Source organism: Odontesthes bonariensis, chromosome 13 (genome assembly GCF_027942865.1).
Source record: "Odontesthes bonariensis isolate fOdoBon6 chromosome 13, fOdoBon6.hap1, whole genome shotgun sequence".
Classification (NCBI taxonomy): Eukaryota; Metazoa; Chordata; class Actinopteri; order Atheriniformes; family Atherinopsidae; genus Odontesthes; species Odontesthes bonariensis.
Genome location: NC_134518.1, coordinates 26,993,766 through 27,012,721, shown reverse-complemented (window position 1 = coordinate 27,012,721; position 18,956 = coordinate 26,993,766). Strand labels below are relative to the sequence as shown.

Sequence of the window (18,956 nt, the reverse complement as noted above, 5' to 3'; positions counted from 1 at the left end):
AACCGGTCAGATACTGTCTCTACAAGTACAAAGTGGTACAATAAAGAATGTTTATTGTTTAAAAAATAAGTAATTAGATTAACTAAATATAATGAAATGAAATAAAACTTAAAAACGCAGTACAAATAAATTAGCTTTATCATAATAAAAACATAGTGGTGTTGCCATAGTGTTGCACTGAAAGACCCTGCAATGGTTAATTTGGGACGACCAATAGCCGTGAAGTAGTTTTCTGGAAAGGACCAATCATCTTCTCCTCAAAGCAGGGGCTGGCCAATCCAAAGGCCTATCATTTTCGCGCGCCCTTGATTCTCTCCGGTTTACGAAGAAGGATAAAAAAAAAATCGCTAAGAAAAAAACACATTTTTTGACATTTAAGTCTTCGTAAGGGGTAAAATGTTCTAATTAATTTGCTAACGGCTGTTATTAGTTAGCTTTACTTGTAGTGGTGAGCTGGATAGAGTTAAAAGATAAAGATTTTATCATCCACTGAAGCGTCTGACAGGCAGCAACCGGCATGATCCATTAACGAACAGCACTTCCTAAGCTAACATTTTGTCGTATCTGTTTTACGTTTTGCCAGAAAACTTTGTTGGCCGCGGATTTTACAAGGCAGTTATCTTTTAAACAATTGTAACTACATTAATTTATTTTAACACTCACCTAGCTAGCTTGTTAATGCGAGCGTTTAAATCGGGGAATAATTCCGTCTGATGTAGCTAGCATAAATTTTGTTTACGCTTCCACACAGTTGCTCTCTTCGGTGGAAAAAAAAACCAAAAAACAGCTAACCAGCCATCCAGAATCATCTCATGATCCCCGGTACCTCCCATTAGCCAAAATGACAAGTGGAAGGTCAGTTTCAGACAGGTGCAGTAAGCCAAACTTAAATTCTGAATCTGTAGCAATCTACTTAAAGCTAGATATTTCCATCATGAAGTCAAAATACGACCTCGCCATGTAGAGTTGTGGGACATATTCACACAGCCTGGCATTTATTAATTGCACGTTTTTTCAGCAATCAACATGGCTGAAATGGACTAAAATGAGACAAGAAGAAGTAAAATCTCACACTGTGTTATACTGTAATGATTGGAGCCAAAAGTATACCTCACATTTTTATTCAAAACGAAACTTTAAAGGAGAAGTTCAGTTTTTTTTTAAAAACATGGACCTTATTTCTGGCATAAAATACGTTAATCTACTCACCGATAACAGTTTGGTGAAAGTCGGTGTCTAAAAAAAAAGGTTTAAAAAAAACGAACTTCTTTAAGAAGCTCATCAAGATTTATTTTTGAGTGGTTCCTTAACTTCTGGCACTGTTTAATGCATGGCTTTGTGAGAAAGTTTGTAATGCAATTATCGAATTAAAATCTGTGCGCTATAATAGCATCCAGTGTGAAAACAAAATGTAAGAAATACCTACACCAATTTGAAAGAAACTTGTTATTATGTGTGCCAAGCGCTGCGCTTCTAATAGTCTTAATAATAAGGATTTTCTGACGCTGAGTTTGCTGTCTTGATTCAGTTTTTTTTCTTTTCCATCAGTCTTGAGGAGTTGGATTACTCCTCAGATTCTGATAGTGTCGACTACGCTCAGATGAAAGCCTCAAAGCGAAGAAAACCGGCAGCGCCTGGGTCTCAGGTAAATTCTGTTCTCTCTGAAATACCTCCCACTCATTTAGATGTTATCCATATAGCCAGAAGATAGATCAGAGCTGTGATCTTGTTAAGATTAGACGGTTTTATGGTTAATGAAGGGAAATGCATAATTCTTAGTCATTTTTCGGTTGTTGTAAAAGATCAAAACTGTTTTGAAAATAACTGCAATACTGTGATAGATGCACACAATAGAACCTGCCCTTCATCCTGTCACGGTTTCAGTTGACTACATCAATTTTCTCCAAATCCCTAAATAAATCTCTTTCATGTCAAGCCACCCAAGAGACCCAGGCGCAACGCTGCATTGAGGTTGACATCCAGCCCCAGTAGCAGCTCCGTCCCCAGTCCTCCAGACCCCTCCCTACAGCAGCAGCAGCCACTTTCTCAGGGGACATCAAGGCAGGTCTCTCCTAGACCAGCGAGAAGTGAGAACCAGGGTATCAGTGCAAAGAATATCTATGATGCTGTCTGCTCAGGAAAGAGTGCCATGGTGGTGAGCAACCTTTAAGCTAAAGAGTATTCAGGGAAGGGTGGGGGTAACTATAGAGATAAACACATGAAAGGAGGGAGGTGCTGAAGGAGGCATATACAATGAGAAGTAAAACAAGCTGACAATGAGAGAGGTTATCATGTGGTGTCAGTGGCAGACTGATGTGAACCTAAAGAATTGCTTTTGATACGCAAAGAGGAAAGAGCCCTTTCATTGGATTACATGGTCAATGACTGACAGCCTTAGTCCATCCCAGTTTCTTCAGTCTCTCCTGGATAAAGACTAAAAGGAGGGTCCGCATAAAAAAAGAAAGAAGAAAATATATGGTTAGCAGTATTTGAAGGTTTGACTATAATGCAGTGATTATGTAAAGGCGTTGGTGAATAACACTGGAATAGAAATAAATGCAATAGAAGGGTGGTGTGTACAGACACATCATACAAAAAACATGCATAGATAGTGGGAGATTTAGAGGCTAAAGCTGAAATCCATAACGTTGGTGTATTTGAATTCTATACATCTGCTCTTTGATCTTTGTACAGCGTTCTTATTGGCTACTTTCTCCCTGTCAATCTTTAAGACGGTGGTGGACGAGTGGCTGGACAGCTACAAACAGAGCCGAGAGGCGGGGATGGTGGTGCTCATCAACTTCATTGTTCAGTCCTGCGGATGCAAAGGTCGGAGGTCAAGAGGGAGGCCAGGAGATGGGTGTTTGTGGGTGGGGGTCAAAGTTGGGATGATTATTTTTCCAATTTTAGCTCAGGCAATCATCTGCGGTATTGATCTCCTGCTACATATGCTCAAATGCAATCTCGGTGCTGTGTTAATCCTCTGTCGCTTGACAACAATGGTGACATTTAATGAATGGAATGAAAGTGAGAAGTCATGTGATGTAAATTATGTTTTTTAGGCTTCGATTTAATTTAAATTCACTTGTGGGGGTTCTGCTTTTATTTGATTTTTTTATTTATTTATTTTTTCCCTAGGTGTGGTTAGTAGAGAGATGTTTGACAGCATGCAGAATGCTGAGATTATTGGCACACTAACTAAGGAGTTCAATGAGGTGAGAGAGAAGGAAAACAATAGTTCAGATGTAGACAAATGTGTCCTTAAAATAAACATTTTTTGTACCGCTATGCAAGTTTGTATCTTTGTCAGTCTTCTCTGTAGAATTAATCCTGCTGGAATTAGTTCAGAAACTCGCATAACCTCCGTGTCCCTAGAGATTATGCTCTAAAAGATGAGGCACAGCATGATGGAACATGCTAATTAAAATCTAATTCTGATAAATGAACGCATTAATGAGTTAATCACTTTGGTTTTCCACTAATGTTTTTGGCATTAGCAGAATAAACCTCAGGCAATCCGTCTCTTTATACTGTACAAGGCAGATTGTTGATAGTTGAAAACATTTTCTTAGTCTGATTGTTGTTGTTTTGTTTGTTCGCTCTGTCAGGATTCAGTGAACTACCCTCTAAGCACTGTAGGTCCTCAGATGAAGCGTTTCAAAGCTGGAATCTGTGAGTTTGCTCGGGTTTTGGTGCGCTCCTGCCGCAACAGCCTCATTTATGACGAGTTCCTCTTCCCCTCCCTGCTGGCTCTGCTCACCGGCATGTCTGACTCCCAGGTCCGGGCCTTCAGACACACCAGTACCCTGCTGGGTAAGCCCATCGGTTCATTAGAATGCACTAAATAGAAATGCATGCACATTCTGATAAAGGTCAACTATTTGTTTTGCTAACCACGAGCTGTGTTTCCACTTAGTTATCAAGCAAATCGGAAGCAAGCATTTGAAATGTTGCTTCACAGAAAATACACAGCCAACATGTTTACACTGATTGTTTTAGAGAGAATAAACAAGGTTGTGTTTCCCTTCACTGTAAGTAGTTTTCACAAGGCTGAAATTAAAGTTTGAACTAGAAAACACAAAATCTGTCACCTTATAGTATAGTTCTCTGTGATTTCTGTTTAGAATATGCTTTTGTTTAAGTAAATCTTACGAACAAAGTTGTAAATCAGATTAATTCCTGCTTATGTGTAGTTCTGTCACTCTTTCATTCTGTGTATGTTTTGTTATTTTTTCTCTGTTAGCCATGAAGTTGATGACAGGGTTGGTGGAAGTGGCTGTGACAGTGTCTCTTCAGCTGCAGACCACCCAGAGGCAATATGAACTAGAGAAAAGCAAGCAGCCAAATGACAGAGCCTCTGACCGACTGGAGGAGCTGCAGGCCACCATCAGTGAGGTGACGCATGAATGCACACAAAAGCTGACCTAACGGCAGAGACTCAACTACTTTGACCTAAGTATGTAGGGTCTGACATTAAATCAGTGATGTCAACTTTGTAATAAATATCTTGGAGGGGAAATGTTACAAAGGATGCCAAGAACAAAAAACAAATATCTGTTTGTCGTTTAGTTTAAAATGTTCTTTAAGTTCACTTTCAACTTTTTTATTGCTAATTTAACCTTGTGCAGTGGTTACAGCACCTTGTGATATGAAACTGAATTGTATTCGGTAGGTTTCTGTTTGTAATCAGTTCTATAGTTTTGAAGAGCCAGATGCCTTGGGAGGGTGACAAAATTCAATTACTATTTTTCTTCTCAACAATCAAAAACACTATTAGCTCTAACAAGTGCAACAAACATTTTGAGTTATGATAAGAACAGACATTGAATTTTGAGGTAACTGATTTATTCACTGTTTTTTTTTTTTTGTTTGTTTTAACTGTATTTTTGTGTTTAAGTGCATCTGGTTTTGTGTGCATGTTGTAGTTACGAGAGAACAGAGAGGAGCTCTCTTCTATGATGAACGCTACTTTCCGTGGCGTGTTTGTACATCGATACCGCGACAGACTGCCTGAGATCCGTGCATCGTGTATTTTGGAGTTGGGCCTTTGGCTGAAAACGGACCCCGAGGACTTCCTTAATGATGGATGTCTGAAATATTTGGGATGGACCCTGCATGACAAGGTTAACATGCATTCATGGGACACAACAATAGAAGACCAGACCCTGGGATCGTGTCTAATTTCTGAGCTGGTTTTGTTCTTTCATCACACAGCGTACATGGCTCTTCACAAGTAGCCTGCTTAGCAATACAAGTCTCAATCAGTAAAGCCAGTTTATGAATTTATGTTAGCTCATCTCTGCCTTTCTCAGCTTACACTGCAAAGTCCATGCCTTGTCTTCCCTCATGTTGTTCTTGTAGCTCTGGTGGTCATGTTGCACATAGAGTGGGATGTAGCCAGGCCTTGTGGAAACCACAGGTTACGATCAGGTCATTCCTTTATTCTCAGTGGACAGCAGTATGCATTACAATGGCAGCAGCTGTCTGTCTGAAGCTCTCTGTAGGCCGGCAATGAATACAGAAATGCATTGATTTTCATAGTACTACATTATATTTGCAGGCAGGAAGGAAAAAACACTGATGTATTTTGCAGTGTTAAGTGATCTAATTTGAAGTGATCCTAAACTGCACCAAAATTTAAATGCGTCTCCTTTTCTCGCGTTCCAGCTTTCTAAGTTTGGTAGTTTTGCATAATCCTGCTTTCATACAGACAACGAACAACTGTCACATACCTCTGCTTTACAAAGAGGAATGTACACTATGAACAGACTCAAGCATCAGTCTGCATGCGGGTTCTAGAAAGTGTGTTCGAGTTCTTTGTCTTCTGTGTTTCCCTCAGCAAAGTCCAGTGCGTCTGCAGTGTGTGCGTGCCCTGCAGGGTCTTTACCAAGAGGAGGAATTCATTGGCCGCCTGGAGCTTTTCACCAGTAGATTTAAAGTGAGGTATCCCTCTGGACTGAACTCTTGCCTCATTTAATGCCTGGTTTCTCCCTCTTTTTTCCTCCCCTGTCTGTCTGTCTGTCTGTCTGTCTGTCTGCCTGCCTGTCTGTCTGTCTCCGCATCTGTCTCTAATCTATTGTTGCAGCTTTTTGTATTGTTTCCATTTTGTTGCCTGTCTGTGTCTCCCCTCCCACTTTTTTGTGCCCCCCCCCACTTACATTTCTATGCCTTTTCAAATTTTTTTCTTTCACCATTCCTGTTTGTTGTTATGGTCCCATCCTTTGTCTGGGCATGTGTCTGGTCGTGCTAATTGCTGCCAATTACTGATGGATAATAAGCCCTTCTCAAACACATGTGCTGCCGCAGATAGATAGTCTTTATGCCATGGCTTACTGCCTAATCAGTGGTGTGTGTGTGTGTGTGTGTGTGTGTGTGTGTGTGTGTGTGTGTGTGTGTGTGTGTGTGTGTGTGTGTGTGTATGCGTACACACATCTGTGGGTGTGGGTACATTTATGCATGTCTGTATATTATTCATGTGCGTTTGTCTGCTGGCATGATTGTACACTCGTCTGTGTGTGTTACAGTGCATAACTGAATGTCTGTGTGTGTGTTTAGGAAAGGATTCTCAGCATGGTGCTGGACAAAGACTCAGACGTGGCAGTCGAAGTGATCAATCTGTTGCTGATGATCCAACAGTGAGGGGTTTCTCTGTGTCTGATGGTTTCTTTATGAGGAATTTATTTTAGGAGATCAAATTATAACCAAATATAGTAGATTTCCTAGTTGTTATGTCTTAAGGTCTGTAATTTTGAGTGAAATGTACATGAATGTAGTGGATTTTCTAATTATTAGATGATTAGAAATGTAATTTGCAGCTATGTTTGCATAAAGTCCAATTCAAATGCAGTGTAGGACTATTGACACTGCTCTCTGATTCTGTTTATGTTGTTAGCTTTCGGTGTGTGTCACATTGCTTTATATGGGCAGTGTCAGTCCTGAGGTCAAATCCATTAGTGAGAAACTCTTCAAGACCCCAGACTAAAGCAATTATTTGAAAACATGACCGTCACTAGTGACTCAGGGCAGGAATTATGATCTCAAGTTTGATGAAATCTCACACTGCTGAGTGTAAATTAGAACTGGTGGTTACTAAATATCTTTTAAATCATATTCAAAAGATTTCTTTCTTTTTTTTTTTTCTTTTTTTTTTTTTTTTTTTTTTTTTTTTTTTTAATTAAGGGAAATTAATAAATCCACAGGAGTCAGCAGGAGAGAATAGGAGAAGAAACATCCTGACCAACCACAGTGTTCAACGGCTTAATGTTTTCCTCCTTGTTTAGTTAACGTGCATAGCTAAACTGACAGGTTTGTCTGGACACTCACACTGACAGGAGGACAGAGGACGGTTTGAGGGAGGAGGAGTGCGGCCATATCTATCCTCTGGTTTACGCTTCACACCGAGGCCGGGCATCTGCAGCTGGCGCTTTCCTTTGCAGCAAGTACGCTTTCATCCTACAGATGCACAGAATGGTTGTCCCTTGTGTTTTTTTTAGGTTGAGTCATCCTTCATTTGTTCAGCTGAGTTGTCTGCAATGTGTAGGCACAGCACTGGTCCATCCCTTGAGTTAGGTCCCTTTTTTTTTTATTTTTGGAGTGATTCATGGGTCAGTATTAAGTGACCTCACAAGCAAAACAAAGACACTTCTCTGATCATATTCAGGTACGAAGACTGTGCTAAAAATGAGTGAAAAAGCAGCTACTGTCCAAAGAAAACTTTGAAAGACCTTCTAAGTTATTGTTTGATTGCTTGATTTGTTGCATTATCAATTCTTCACTAAGACTTGACCGGAAGTGAAATATTAGAATCTTATTATGATTTTTAGGATAAATCCCAAACATTCTTTTGTAATCTTTGAGTTAATTCCCACAAAAGCAGGGATTAAAATCAGAATCTCTTTCACTTTAACGAGCAGGGTACATTTTATTTGCCTTTTAAGTAGGTCCCTTTGTTAAGAAATCCAATCTGTGTAACTACTCATTTTTGGCTCAAATAATTTGGTTTATTCTTTTATTTTTTTGTATGTATGCATGTCAGGCTAAAAAGTGTGATAGCCAGTGACAAGGAAGGGAATGACAAAAGCAACAATGCAGCCTTTTTTCAAATCCTGATCTCCTTCTACATTGAGAGTGAGGTAGTATTTCATTCTGCTCATTGTCTCCTCTTTTTATAATCTGTCTCTGTCACCTCCGCATGAATTTTGCATAGTATGACTTCATTTAAGAAATGTATTTCCCCTTATGTTTTAATGATGAAAGTCGGTGTTCAAATCAGTTTGTAAAATGTTACACTAGTAAAAAGACAAGAGATCTTATTTATTGTAACATTCTGACTTATAAGTATATATTGTCAAATGTAGACCTTTATTCTGGGTAAAATAAGTTTAAAAGCACATTGGTGTTTAACTCTTTTAGTGATTTTGAAGCATCCACTTTACAGTTCCATGAGCACGGGGCGTACCTGGTGGACAGTCTGTGGGCTGTGGTAGGATCTGAGCTGAGAGACTGGGAGACTATGACAACTTTACTGCTACAGGATGCTGGTGAGAGACAAGATCACACTTTTGACAACGGTGTCAGCTCAACACAAACACAGCATTATACTTCATATTATGATGCCTGCCTCTTTTTCAGCTTGGTATCATCTTCCTTTTGCTTCTGCTTTGTCTCAGCTGTATGCCCCTGTGTCTGCGTCTGTGTTGTCAGGTTTAATGTATGAGGAGGAGGGGGCGCTCTTGGAGATTATGATATGTGCCATCAGACAGGCAGCGCAGGCAACCTCACCTGTTGGGAGAGGTCAAGGCAAAAAGGTGACAAGGACATATGTAATCCTCTGTACTTTATGTTTTATGGAAGAGTGGAATTAAGGGGTGATGGGAATTATTTCGTTTTATTTGAAAATCTTGTGTTGAAGCTTTATTTTGCGTGTGTTTGGGACACTAAATATATTTTCAACATGATTTATGGAGAATAATTTAAACACATTTGCTGATTATTTCTTAATTCTTTCGTCCACTTATGTGTATTACTGTTCGCTGGATGTTCAAATGAGACTAGATCCTAAGTGTGAAGGATAAGAAGATCCAGGAACAAGACAGGAGTCGCATCACCACACATTTCATCCCCATCCTGCCACAGCTGCTCGCCAAGGTTCACCTAATTTCACGTAAAGTGAAAGGTTTTTTTGTTTTTTTTTTGGCCCATTTCACATAAAGTTTGATGCAGAGTTTGTGTTTTTTACCAAACTGCAGTACTCAGCAGATGCAGGAAAAGTGAGCCTCCTTCTCAAAGCTCCCCTTCACTTTGACCTGGAGATGTACAGCAGCACTCAGTGGCTGGAAAAGGTGAGGGAGCCTGAGATCTGGAGGATCAACATAAACCGCTCATAATAACATCTGTTCAGAAATGATGCCATGAACAAGGTTCAGTGTTTGTGCCCATGCAGTATATCTACATTATAGGCTATACATTGTGAAATTTTAAGCACATTGCTGTGATGGAAGTCTAATATGGATTCAAATTTAAGAAAATGTGGGCAAAAAAGATGTCTTAACACTTAAAAAGTTTAGTTCAAATAAAACTGGTGTGATTGCTTTTTGCAGGCAGGTTAAAGACGTGTTAACACTGCACACAAACCAAGAGTCTGGTGTACTTTGACTAAAATATAAATGAAGCATGGATCTTAAACATCCAAACATACAGCACACGATTTTCTGCTTTCAAGCTTGCATTGTGCTTCTAAACAGAGGAGTCACGTAGCTTATGACGGTTTTGTACAAGCATTGAACCACCTTACAGCGAGACTTGGTGTGCAAAACACAAAAGAATGCCAGAGTGAACACACCTTAAGAAAACAAATGTTGGTTTCTGTCCTGAAACATTTGAAAAAAATGATAACATTAGACAAAGATAAGGTGAGGGCAAATTAAGATCCAGCAAGGTCAGGGAACCTGTGGTCATGCTGAACTGACATACTAGCTCAAGTGAGCAAACCAGGTACTTTTATATAAACCGTCCAAAGGGATTATTCCATATTCTGCTTTTTCTGTTCTCCATCGCCCTCTTCTCTCCCTTTCAGCATCTGGATTTGCTGCTGTCGCAGATATGTGTCATTGTGGAGAAGCACACAGACGGGGCTGTGCTGCAGGCTTGTGCCCAGCTGACACACACTCTGTGCTCAGAGATCTACACCTTCTCCTCCCGTGCACACCTGGCATTCAGTCAGCTGCTGGACGGCCTGACCGAATGTTTCAACACCTACTTAAGTGACTTGCTGCAGGTTGGAGAGTACATCTGTGAAACTACAGCTTGTTATAAAACACGCCAACATCCAGTTTATTAGATACAACAACCTAAAACAAGTATTTTTTTGTTCTACTGATGGAAGTGCCTGTTAGTTTGTCCTTATTTATGGTAAAGAGGCTGAACCTGAACTGTTTATTCTTGAGTGTTATCAATTAACTACTAGACTCAGATATGCAAACAAACTCTGTTTGATTAACCCATAACCAAAAAATGTGATTTATTTTTTCCAAAACACAGAATAAATGTTAAAAGCTTCCTAATTACAAGTTTTTATTAATTAAAGCTTATTTTTGTATAAACCTATGAGTGGGTATTATCTTCCCTCAGGCTCAGTGTGTGTTCTTGTCCCTAGGGTACAGCAGATGATGATGACCTGTACAATGCAGCTATGGCCTTGAAAAGAATTGCTGCCTTGAGCAGGTGAGTTCTTAGTTTGCACAGCACTCTCTACTCTTTGCAGTATACTGAGTTGTGTGAATGTGATGTGTGTCTGTTTTCTAGTGCAAAGGACCCGACTGGCTGGAAGCTGTTTGACTCGTGTCTTCAGCTGCTGAAGAGCAGTATGGAATCTCTGGAGCTTGACACAGAGGTTTATAACATATTTGGGGCATGGTTGGGAATATTGATTAAGATGTCAGTTTGTGCAGACAGTAAGAAAGGAGTGTTTATGTATCATATACACTGTTATATATATATATAGGAGTATAATGTCATATGCTGCAGTATATGTGCACCATCTGTCCAAAAAAAAAACTAACTCCTGGATTTAACTAAGCAAACTGGTAAGAGCCTCCCATTGGATAATTACTGCATGGATGACTATGTTTCATCTGGCAATAAGTTATTTACCCCTAACTGATGCAGTGAGTAGCTTCTCATTTCTCGGATCTTAATCTGTGTCAGGAGGGTCAAATTATTGGCATGCATCCGGCAAAGAAAACATCTTAAGAGATTGCTGAAACTACTAAAATTGGGTTAAGAGCTGTCCAACGCATTATTAAAAACTGGAAGGTTAGTGGGGAACCGTCATCTTCAATGAAGAAATGTATTCGGAAAAAATCTTGAACGATCGTGATCGTCGATCACTTAAACGTTTGGTGAAATCAAACCTTAAAAAAAACTTACGGTTTAAAAGTGAGAGTAAGAGCGTTTCCACAGGCAGCATGAGACATCATTTTCACACATGGATTGGCCACCGCAGAGTCCAGACCTGAACCCCATTGAGAATCTTTGTGATGTGCTGGAGAAGACTTTGCGCAGCTGTCCGACTCTCCCATCATCACTACGAGATCTTAAAAAAGAACTCTGGGTGGAAATAAAAGTTGTGATGTTGCGGAAGTTTGTAGAAACTATGCCACAGAGAATGTGTAATCAAAGTTAAAGGCGGTCCAACAAAACATTAGTGTGTGACTTATATTTTTTACAGGATTGATTGCTGGTATGTTACATTTGTATCAAACCACTTCTGAGTTGTGAATAATTAACGTTTTGAGGAGTTAAGGAAAAATATGTTTTGTAAACCGCACAAAATCTCTACAGAAGCTCATTTTTTTTTATCTGTGTGTAATTTCAGCTCATGGTTTCGACTCTGAAGTGTGCAGCTTTTCACCTGATGTGGGCCAAAGTGAATGTGGTCAATTCCAAGCCGGATGAGGTGCTTACTCTATAAATCAAACCTTTTACTTATTCATTTTCTTGAATAGTGTGACCGGCCCTGTCTTTCACACACTAATTTGAATCTTGATCTTATCGACTTACCTGCATGAGGTCAGCCAGTCGACACATTTCAGGCTTTCACCATGACTGTCACATCACAGCCAACCCGTGGCGTCTGTGTTTGTGGCTTCCTGGGTGCTTGTCAAACAATTCACCAGCTGCGTCACCAGCAGGCAATTAACGCCAACAGTCTGTTACAGTGCGTCTGAGCCCACAGTGACGCCCAAATGTTTATTTATCACTGGTTCATGCTTTTCCTACTGTTTTCTTTCTGCATTGATATTTATTTCAGTCTTGTATTTAATATTTAACCATTTTGAGCTCATTTTTGTTTATCTGCTGTTTTCTTCTCACTTTCACACAAACGGCATGTCATTGTTGCATAATGCAACTTCATCTGTTTACCTAAATCCATATCTCTTCATCATGTAATAATTTTCATTCTTGTTGGTTTTTAATGTTCTCTTCCCTTTTAAAATAGTCACTTGAAGTCACATCCACTTCTATTTAAAGACATTAACTCTGGATAAACTGGTTGTTATATGAAAGTACACTCATTACACTCAAATTAAAGGGCATCCCATGACAAAGGTGATTCAAGAATGCTGCATTTATACATTGTCACTAATATAATTCATCTCTTGATTTGGACAAATATCCATGAACAAATATCCATGATTTAGCCTTTGGCATCATTATTTGACCGTTTCACCTTCTCTCTCAGGCGGAGGTGAAGCGTTTGAAGAAGGAGGTCCGTTTCTTCTGCAGAATCTGTCAGACGTGTTTGTCTCTGGACAAGGCTGAGATCAGAGATCAGGCAAGAACAGTGTCCCACATGCTAACTAATGGTGTATTCGTGTCATCTTTTACAAAGAAAAAGTTGACAATCGGGAGTCTACTGAAATCTATTAGAATAACGATATAAATTGCACAAATACTGTCATTTAGATACTGTATTATTCAACTGTAGAATTGAAGAAAACGCAATATCCCATTATGTTGCAGAAACATTTGAGCAATGCCAATTAAGAAAACGTTGGTGAATGTCAGAATCTCGGGGAAATCTTGAGTTCAAGAGATCCGTTACTTGTCCACCAACTGTTAGTTCAGTGTGTTCCTTGTTTGTAAGTCTGTTGGGATCTGCTGAATGCAATGGAAATAAATTTTAAAAAAAGGGTTTTAAGAAGTTTCCTATGGTCAAACAGTCTGAAACTTTGGGCTGGTAAATTGTTTGTCTTGGTTTCAGTAGTTATGTTCATGGATCTGAATTTTACATCAGTCAAATTCAAATATCATGAGGATTGTCCTTCCATCCAAAGGCATTTGAGCTGCTGTGCGACCTGCTGCTGTTGTACAGTGCGAGCTCAGTCCGCTCTGAACCTGCTCTCCAAGACCTGGTGCACCTGCCGTCGGACACTCTGCGCTCCGAGTTGGCTGCTTTCCTTCTGGACTACGTCTTCAGCGACACCGGGCTCGATGGTATTTTTACACCCACTGATAATATGACACCTCCTCTAAATAAATGCTTGCATGAAATGTGGTGCTTTCCTGAAGCGGCTTCAGTCAGTGTGTGAACATTGTTAACACGTTTTATTTCTTGCTCTTGTTGATGTGTAATGTTCTGGGAATAGCTCAGTTGTAACTGTTGGAGATCTCCCAGAGGACTTTACGCTCAAGCGTACATAGTTTTATATGCCTTGTTTTAAGTCTTTTTCTGTATTTAATAGTTCTTTCTTTTTTCTGTGTTTCATGATGTTCTGTTAACACCCCTGAAATATATCTGTTGACTCAGACGCCGCATGTCATATGCTCACATGCTCTGTTTGCTTGTACCTTAAAGATACCTGAAAGCTTTCTCTCTGCCTCTGTATTTTTAAACATAACTAAGGGCCTGTTTTTCCTCCATCCTCTACCTTGGCCCTTATTTTTAGATGAGGCTGAGGAGGAAAAGATGATTCTTCTTCAGAGGAAGCGCAACCATCTGGCTGGCTACTGTAAGCTTGTCATCTACGGGGTGCTGGACCTCAGTGCTGCCACCAATGTCTTCAAGCACTACAGCAAGGTGGCGTGCACGTTCAGCTTCATTTGCCCAGCATATTCACATTATGAGCAGCTGTGTGCATAGGAGTGTGTTAAAATGTTGGATAGTTTAGTGTTTTTTATTATTTGGGTCAGTGAAATGTGTAATGAATAAAGGAAAGGGTTGATTAAAGATTTAATGATGAACAGGATGTGTTAGAGTGGAGAAGGGTGATCAAATCCGTTTTAGTGCCAGTGAGGTGCTGAGAATGAGTCAGAACATTAGCTAATAGAAGCACAGATGACGAGAATGGATTGGATTATTTTATGTTTTCAGACGTTCTTCCTGTGTTTTGAATCAATGAGATTATTGACATTTTGTCCTTTTCTGGTTTTCTCCAGTACTTCAAAGACTTTGGTGACATCATTAAAGAGACTGTGAGCAAAAGCAAGCTGATCAGCCCGGTACAGAGTGCCAAGACTGTCTGTCTGAGCCTACAGCAGGTGTGCATTTATTTCTCACCAGGACTTTTCTTTCTTTGAGCTGGTGTTTTCAAACTGTGATGACTGCCTCCATAGCATGGTGTGGGAGGTCTGCAGCAGGGGTGCAGAAAGGGAAGTCAGGCAAAGATGCGCTCTGATGTTCTGAAAACAACAGGAAGTTTGGGATCAGACGTTCCAACAACAGCAACCCACAGCTCATTGGGAATAAAAGTACCAAATCTGTCTTAAAGCAGTCCATTTTAAACATGAGAGTGAAATATCTTCTTTCTTCCATGGGTCACATCTCGTCTTCACATCTGATATTCTACCTCAGGGTTGTGACCAATCCATGGAAGAGATGTGAGGATTTGTAGCTGGCAAATGAGAAGTCCTTGTTTCCATAGTGAGAATGTTTGAATGACACTCGGAAAAAAATATAAGACAAATTGTTTCAGAATGCAGTTAAAACATATTTTTCTGACCAAAATCCGGCTCGAATCATTCCTGCATATCTGCAACTAGACTGACATGCTACAGATCCCATCTGTCTGCATCTCTTTGTTCAAACGGTAAAGCTAATATAATCCTGATTAAAACTGCAGTGTCATCTGACAAATTTCTTCATTCAGGCGCCTTAAACACAGCGTCTCTGTGCGGTGAATTCAGCCACACCTACATGTACGGTGATCTCCCTCAGAGAAAGTTTAGTGTCCGAATGTGTTGGCTGTTTTTTCACACTAACATATTTCAGTGAACAACTAGCTTCCTCAACTGTATATTAATACTGAGGAAAGGATGATGCTCCAATTAAAAAGCCAGGTTGAAATCTAACTGTAGCTCGACTCAGCTGTGCATGTTACCCTGCATGTGTGCCACATGTCGAGGTGTGGCATTTAGAACTCATACCACTGTTAGCGTACCGTTGTTTTGAGGATTAATCGTCTCCCCATGAGGTTAGAATCTTTGCAGGGAAAAGAAACAACAGCAGCCTAAACCTAACAGATGTTTGTCAGTGTGGTTGACATTTTAATGTGTGATGTTGAGTCTCATACACACCTTGTTCCCTCGTAGTTTTTAATCATCAAAATACCCTGTCTTTGTCGTCAGTGTCTACATATGAGCTGTCATAACCTTGAGATGTTATTTGCTCCAGAGGAACGTGCTTGCAGCTCGCCATCTGCACATTTCTGATTAACAAACAGAACATTTCAACAAATAGTTTTTTATTTAAGAGTTTAAATGACAGATCCATCTCTCTTTTATTTTTTATTTTTTTGTATAATCACAACCTTTGCTGGGATTACTCAGACGTGGCAACTAAGCCAGCCTGAAAACTGCTGGAACTTGTCCGCCCCTTTCATGGAAGGGTTCGATCAGTTTACCACGCAATTCATGCAACATGTTTATGTAAAGTCATGTCTGTGTGTGTGTGTTCAGCTGTTTTCAGAGATGCTTACGGAGGACCACAGCCAGCAGGATATCTCTGAGATTAGAGACTTGGCTAAAAGGCTTGCCATGAGCTTTGGCATCAATCTTCATCGTGTCCGCAAACCGCTGGTGGCCCTGCACATGTCAGTAACACATGTTTTTCATAAGGACCAGATCTGCTGTGACCTTCTAAATTCAGTTTATTTTGATTGTACTTTCTTTCTTTCTTTCTTTCTTTCTTACATTTTCTGATGGCATTTTTAAAGGCAGTTTTCCATCTCTGAGAATAGAATAGAAACGTGCTTCTTTCTATTTTTTTATACAATCTTGGATATCTTGACAAATTACACTTGAAGGGTAGAAATAAAGATTGATTTAATAGACTTTTTCATATATTGTGGTTGTTATCAGGGACGGTGTACGTTTTGCATTTCGGGCACCGCAGGAGGGAGAGGAGGGGCATCCAAACCTGGCCTTCTTGGAAATCCTCAGCGAGTTCAGTTTCAAGTTGCTTCAGCAGGACCGTGCCCAACTGTGAGACACATGAATACACAAACTCATCTACATCCACACAGACGTGGTTCCTCCCACATCCGATGTAGCTTTTCTGCTCATGAATCATTTGCTTTTTGTCTCTCATTCATTGAATCTCATTTCAGACAATAATAATAATAACTTGTCTGAATCTAGTGCCAGTTTCCTAGGGGATGTCTCCATTGATACCTAATGAACAAAACGTGATCAAATTCATATATTCTTATTGAATTATTGCTCTCCTTGTTCCAACTATGAGCTTGGAGAAAGAGCAACTATTAACTTATTGTTCCAGCCTCAAAGTTGTCACATAATTGGTGTAAATATTAAGGTATTTGTTTGAATTTGATTGCCCATAATGTATAAGATGAAACATTATTAAAGGTTTCCCTTGTCTTTGTCCTCATCTCCTGTCACTCTTTCGTCCCCTCCCAGATCTGAGTTTATGCAATCTGAGTGTCCCACTGCTGCCCTCTCCTGGCCGTCAGTTAAACTGTATCAGCGCTCTTTGGAGTCTCGCTTTTCATCCAAGTCCAGAGAGCAGGAGGAGGGAGGCGATGCCACCTCCTCACATAACACCCCTGTTTCCAAACGCAAGAGATTTGCTGCTCAGGGTGAGGCACAAAATACACTAAGGATATAACTTGCATATTAACAATAGTACTTAAATGATACTCAAGTATATGATGGATTCTGACTTTTTTCTTAATCGTTATTCTGTGTTTTTTTTAGATTTTCTTCCCATTTGATAGAAACTTGTTTTACATACATATAAGTGATGCCCTCAAATACTGTGTCATGTCCAGCCATCTGTCCACATTCACAGACTTTATACTTTGTGATTTACAATGAAGGAAAAAAAAGGAAAAGCCTGACATTTCAGAGCTTTAAACAATGATTGTTTTTGTATTTTTACTTAGTGTGCGACTGATTTACCATTTATTAGAACTGAAAATGTTCTTACAATCTCACTTATTTTTGGAAGTGTCTCATTTGGTTTTATGCTTTATAAGGTACAGTCACAAGTTGATATAGTCGTCTTCTGTCTCCTGCAGGTTCTGTGTCCAGCACCACCAGAGCGTCCTCGTTGGAGAGAAGCAGCATCCACAGCCATCTGGACACTCCGACCCTCACCTCCACTGTTCAGAAACAGCCAACCAAGAGGCCGCCCGCCAAGAAATCCAGAACCACAATGTCTGATACCGGCAGTGGCTTAACTGAGCTGGAGTCAGAGGATGAGTTCTCCTCTGGGTAAGCTGGGTTTTGTTAACACCTGCCAAATGCGGCAAGTTGCCTTCGGTCAAGTACTTCCTGTCTCTTTACCATTAAACAGCAGGTCAACGTGTTCTGTTCCACATTAATATAAACCACAACGGGCACAAGGAAAGCCTGCATTGAGATCGGACAGTCACTGAAATAAAGTTTCAAAGTGTAAAATTTCCTCAAGTTTGAATGTATGTTTGTTCACGTAGCTGCTGTAAGTAGACAAAGTTAACATGGAGCTCATCTGAAGGTCACATATGCGAAAGGTGAAACTCACCAAACGAGGCGAGCTGTCTTCCATCCAAACTACACCCGCCTTGGAGCAGGAAGATCTGGAGTCCCACCTCACCATGTAAGGCTCATCTTAAAGTTAAAAAAAACTCTTTCACAGCTTGATATTTTCACAAAATGTTGACCTCTGTTTTTGCCGAGTAGGCTTTCTCTGATCGAGGACGACATTTCAGAAAGAGAGAAAGTCAGCAGTTCAGGAGAAGAGGATCCTGAGATTGAAGATTACGACAGTGACTCTGAGTCTGAGTACACACTGGTAAAAAAAACTAAAAATTATGGTTCATGTTGGTTATACCTTTTTTTTTTATTTAGAAAAAGTTCCATTTCAATTCTCAATTCAGTATACTGTGCTTCCTGTCACATCTGTTATCAGTTTATTTAACATCTGTTCAACCGAGCTACAGCTCCATGATAGATGTGAAACATGAAGCACACAGACTCAGTAACGCTATAAATGTGGCCGAGAATCTAGGGCCATTAAACTACAGAATGGAGCATAAATACGATCTGAGGACCCTGCATCTTTTTATGATGAGTGCAATAGTTTGGACTTTACCTGTTGTGACAAATTAATGCAGTTTGTTGAACTTAGTTTGCTTGATCAACTGAAACTGTCATTGTCCTGTTTTTGATCTTTAGCCTTCCACACGTGTCACCTCGGCCAGCATCCTCGATGAGCTCTTTGACTGAGGTCTGTCTGGACCATCTCGTCAACACATGTTCAGGAGTTTCAGTTTTGGCGTCAAATGTTAGAGCTTTCCGTTCCTCTGAATACCCCTTATCAAGTTCACCGATGAGATCTGTTTTTGAAATCTGTTCCAACTAAATATTAGGAAAATCTGGCTTACGTTCTGAATAATGTGTTGCGTTTGAGCACTTTAAGCTGATAGGTCTTTATTCCACATTTTGAATTCAGGTTC

At 40.0% G+C, this 18,956-nt stretch overlaps 1 protein-coding gene across 1 annotated transcript; it reads left to right on the top strand.

Annotated features, from left to right (window-relative positions):
• The first annotated feature begins 841 nt into the window (after window positions 1-841).
• Window positions 842-18,726, top strand: stag3 (STAG3 cohesin complex component). Its single transcript, XM_075481820.1, has 31 exons — window positions 842-870; window positions 1,549-1,645; window positions 1,937-2,155; window positions 2,733-2,829; window positions 3,139-3,215; window positions 3,609-3,813; window positions 4,244-4,395; window positions 4,926-5,123; window positions 5,840-5,938; window positions 6,556-6,635; window positions 7,332-7,439; window positions 8,036-8,132; window positions 8,438-8,540; window positions 8,704-8,807; window positions 9,055-9,147; window positions 9,249-9,341; window positions 10,076-10,276; window positions 10,655-10,722; window positions 10,804-10,891; window positions 11,876-11,956; window positions 12,743-12,835; window positions 13,338-13,497; window positions 13,950-14,080; window positions 14,440-14,541; window positions 15,958-16,091; window positions 16,360-16,482; window positions 16,918-17,096; window positions 17,538-17,733; window positions 17,996-18,097; window positions 18,181-18,292; window positions 18,676-18,726. The coding sequence occupies exons 1-31, from the start codon at window positions 842-844 to the stop codon at window positions 18,724-18,726; spliced, it is 3,672 nt and encodes a 1,223-aa protein (XP_075337935.1).
• Window positions 18,727-18,956: the final 230 nt, after the last annotated feature.

Excerpts from the sequence above, each read along its gene's own strand:
- stag3 (XM_075481820.1), top strand. The coding sequence starts at position 842 with ATGACAAGTGGAAGGTCAGTTTCAGACAG. Across the intron at positions 3,814-4,243 it reads ACACACCAGTACCCTGCTGG|CCATGAAGTTGATGACAGGG; the intron begins GTAAGCCCATCG and ends TTTCTCTGTTAG. Across the intron at positions 17,734-17,995 it reads GAGGATGAGTTCTCCTCTGG|GTCACATATGCGAAAGGTGA; the intron begins GTAAGCTGGGTT and ends GCTCATCTGAAG.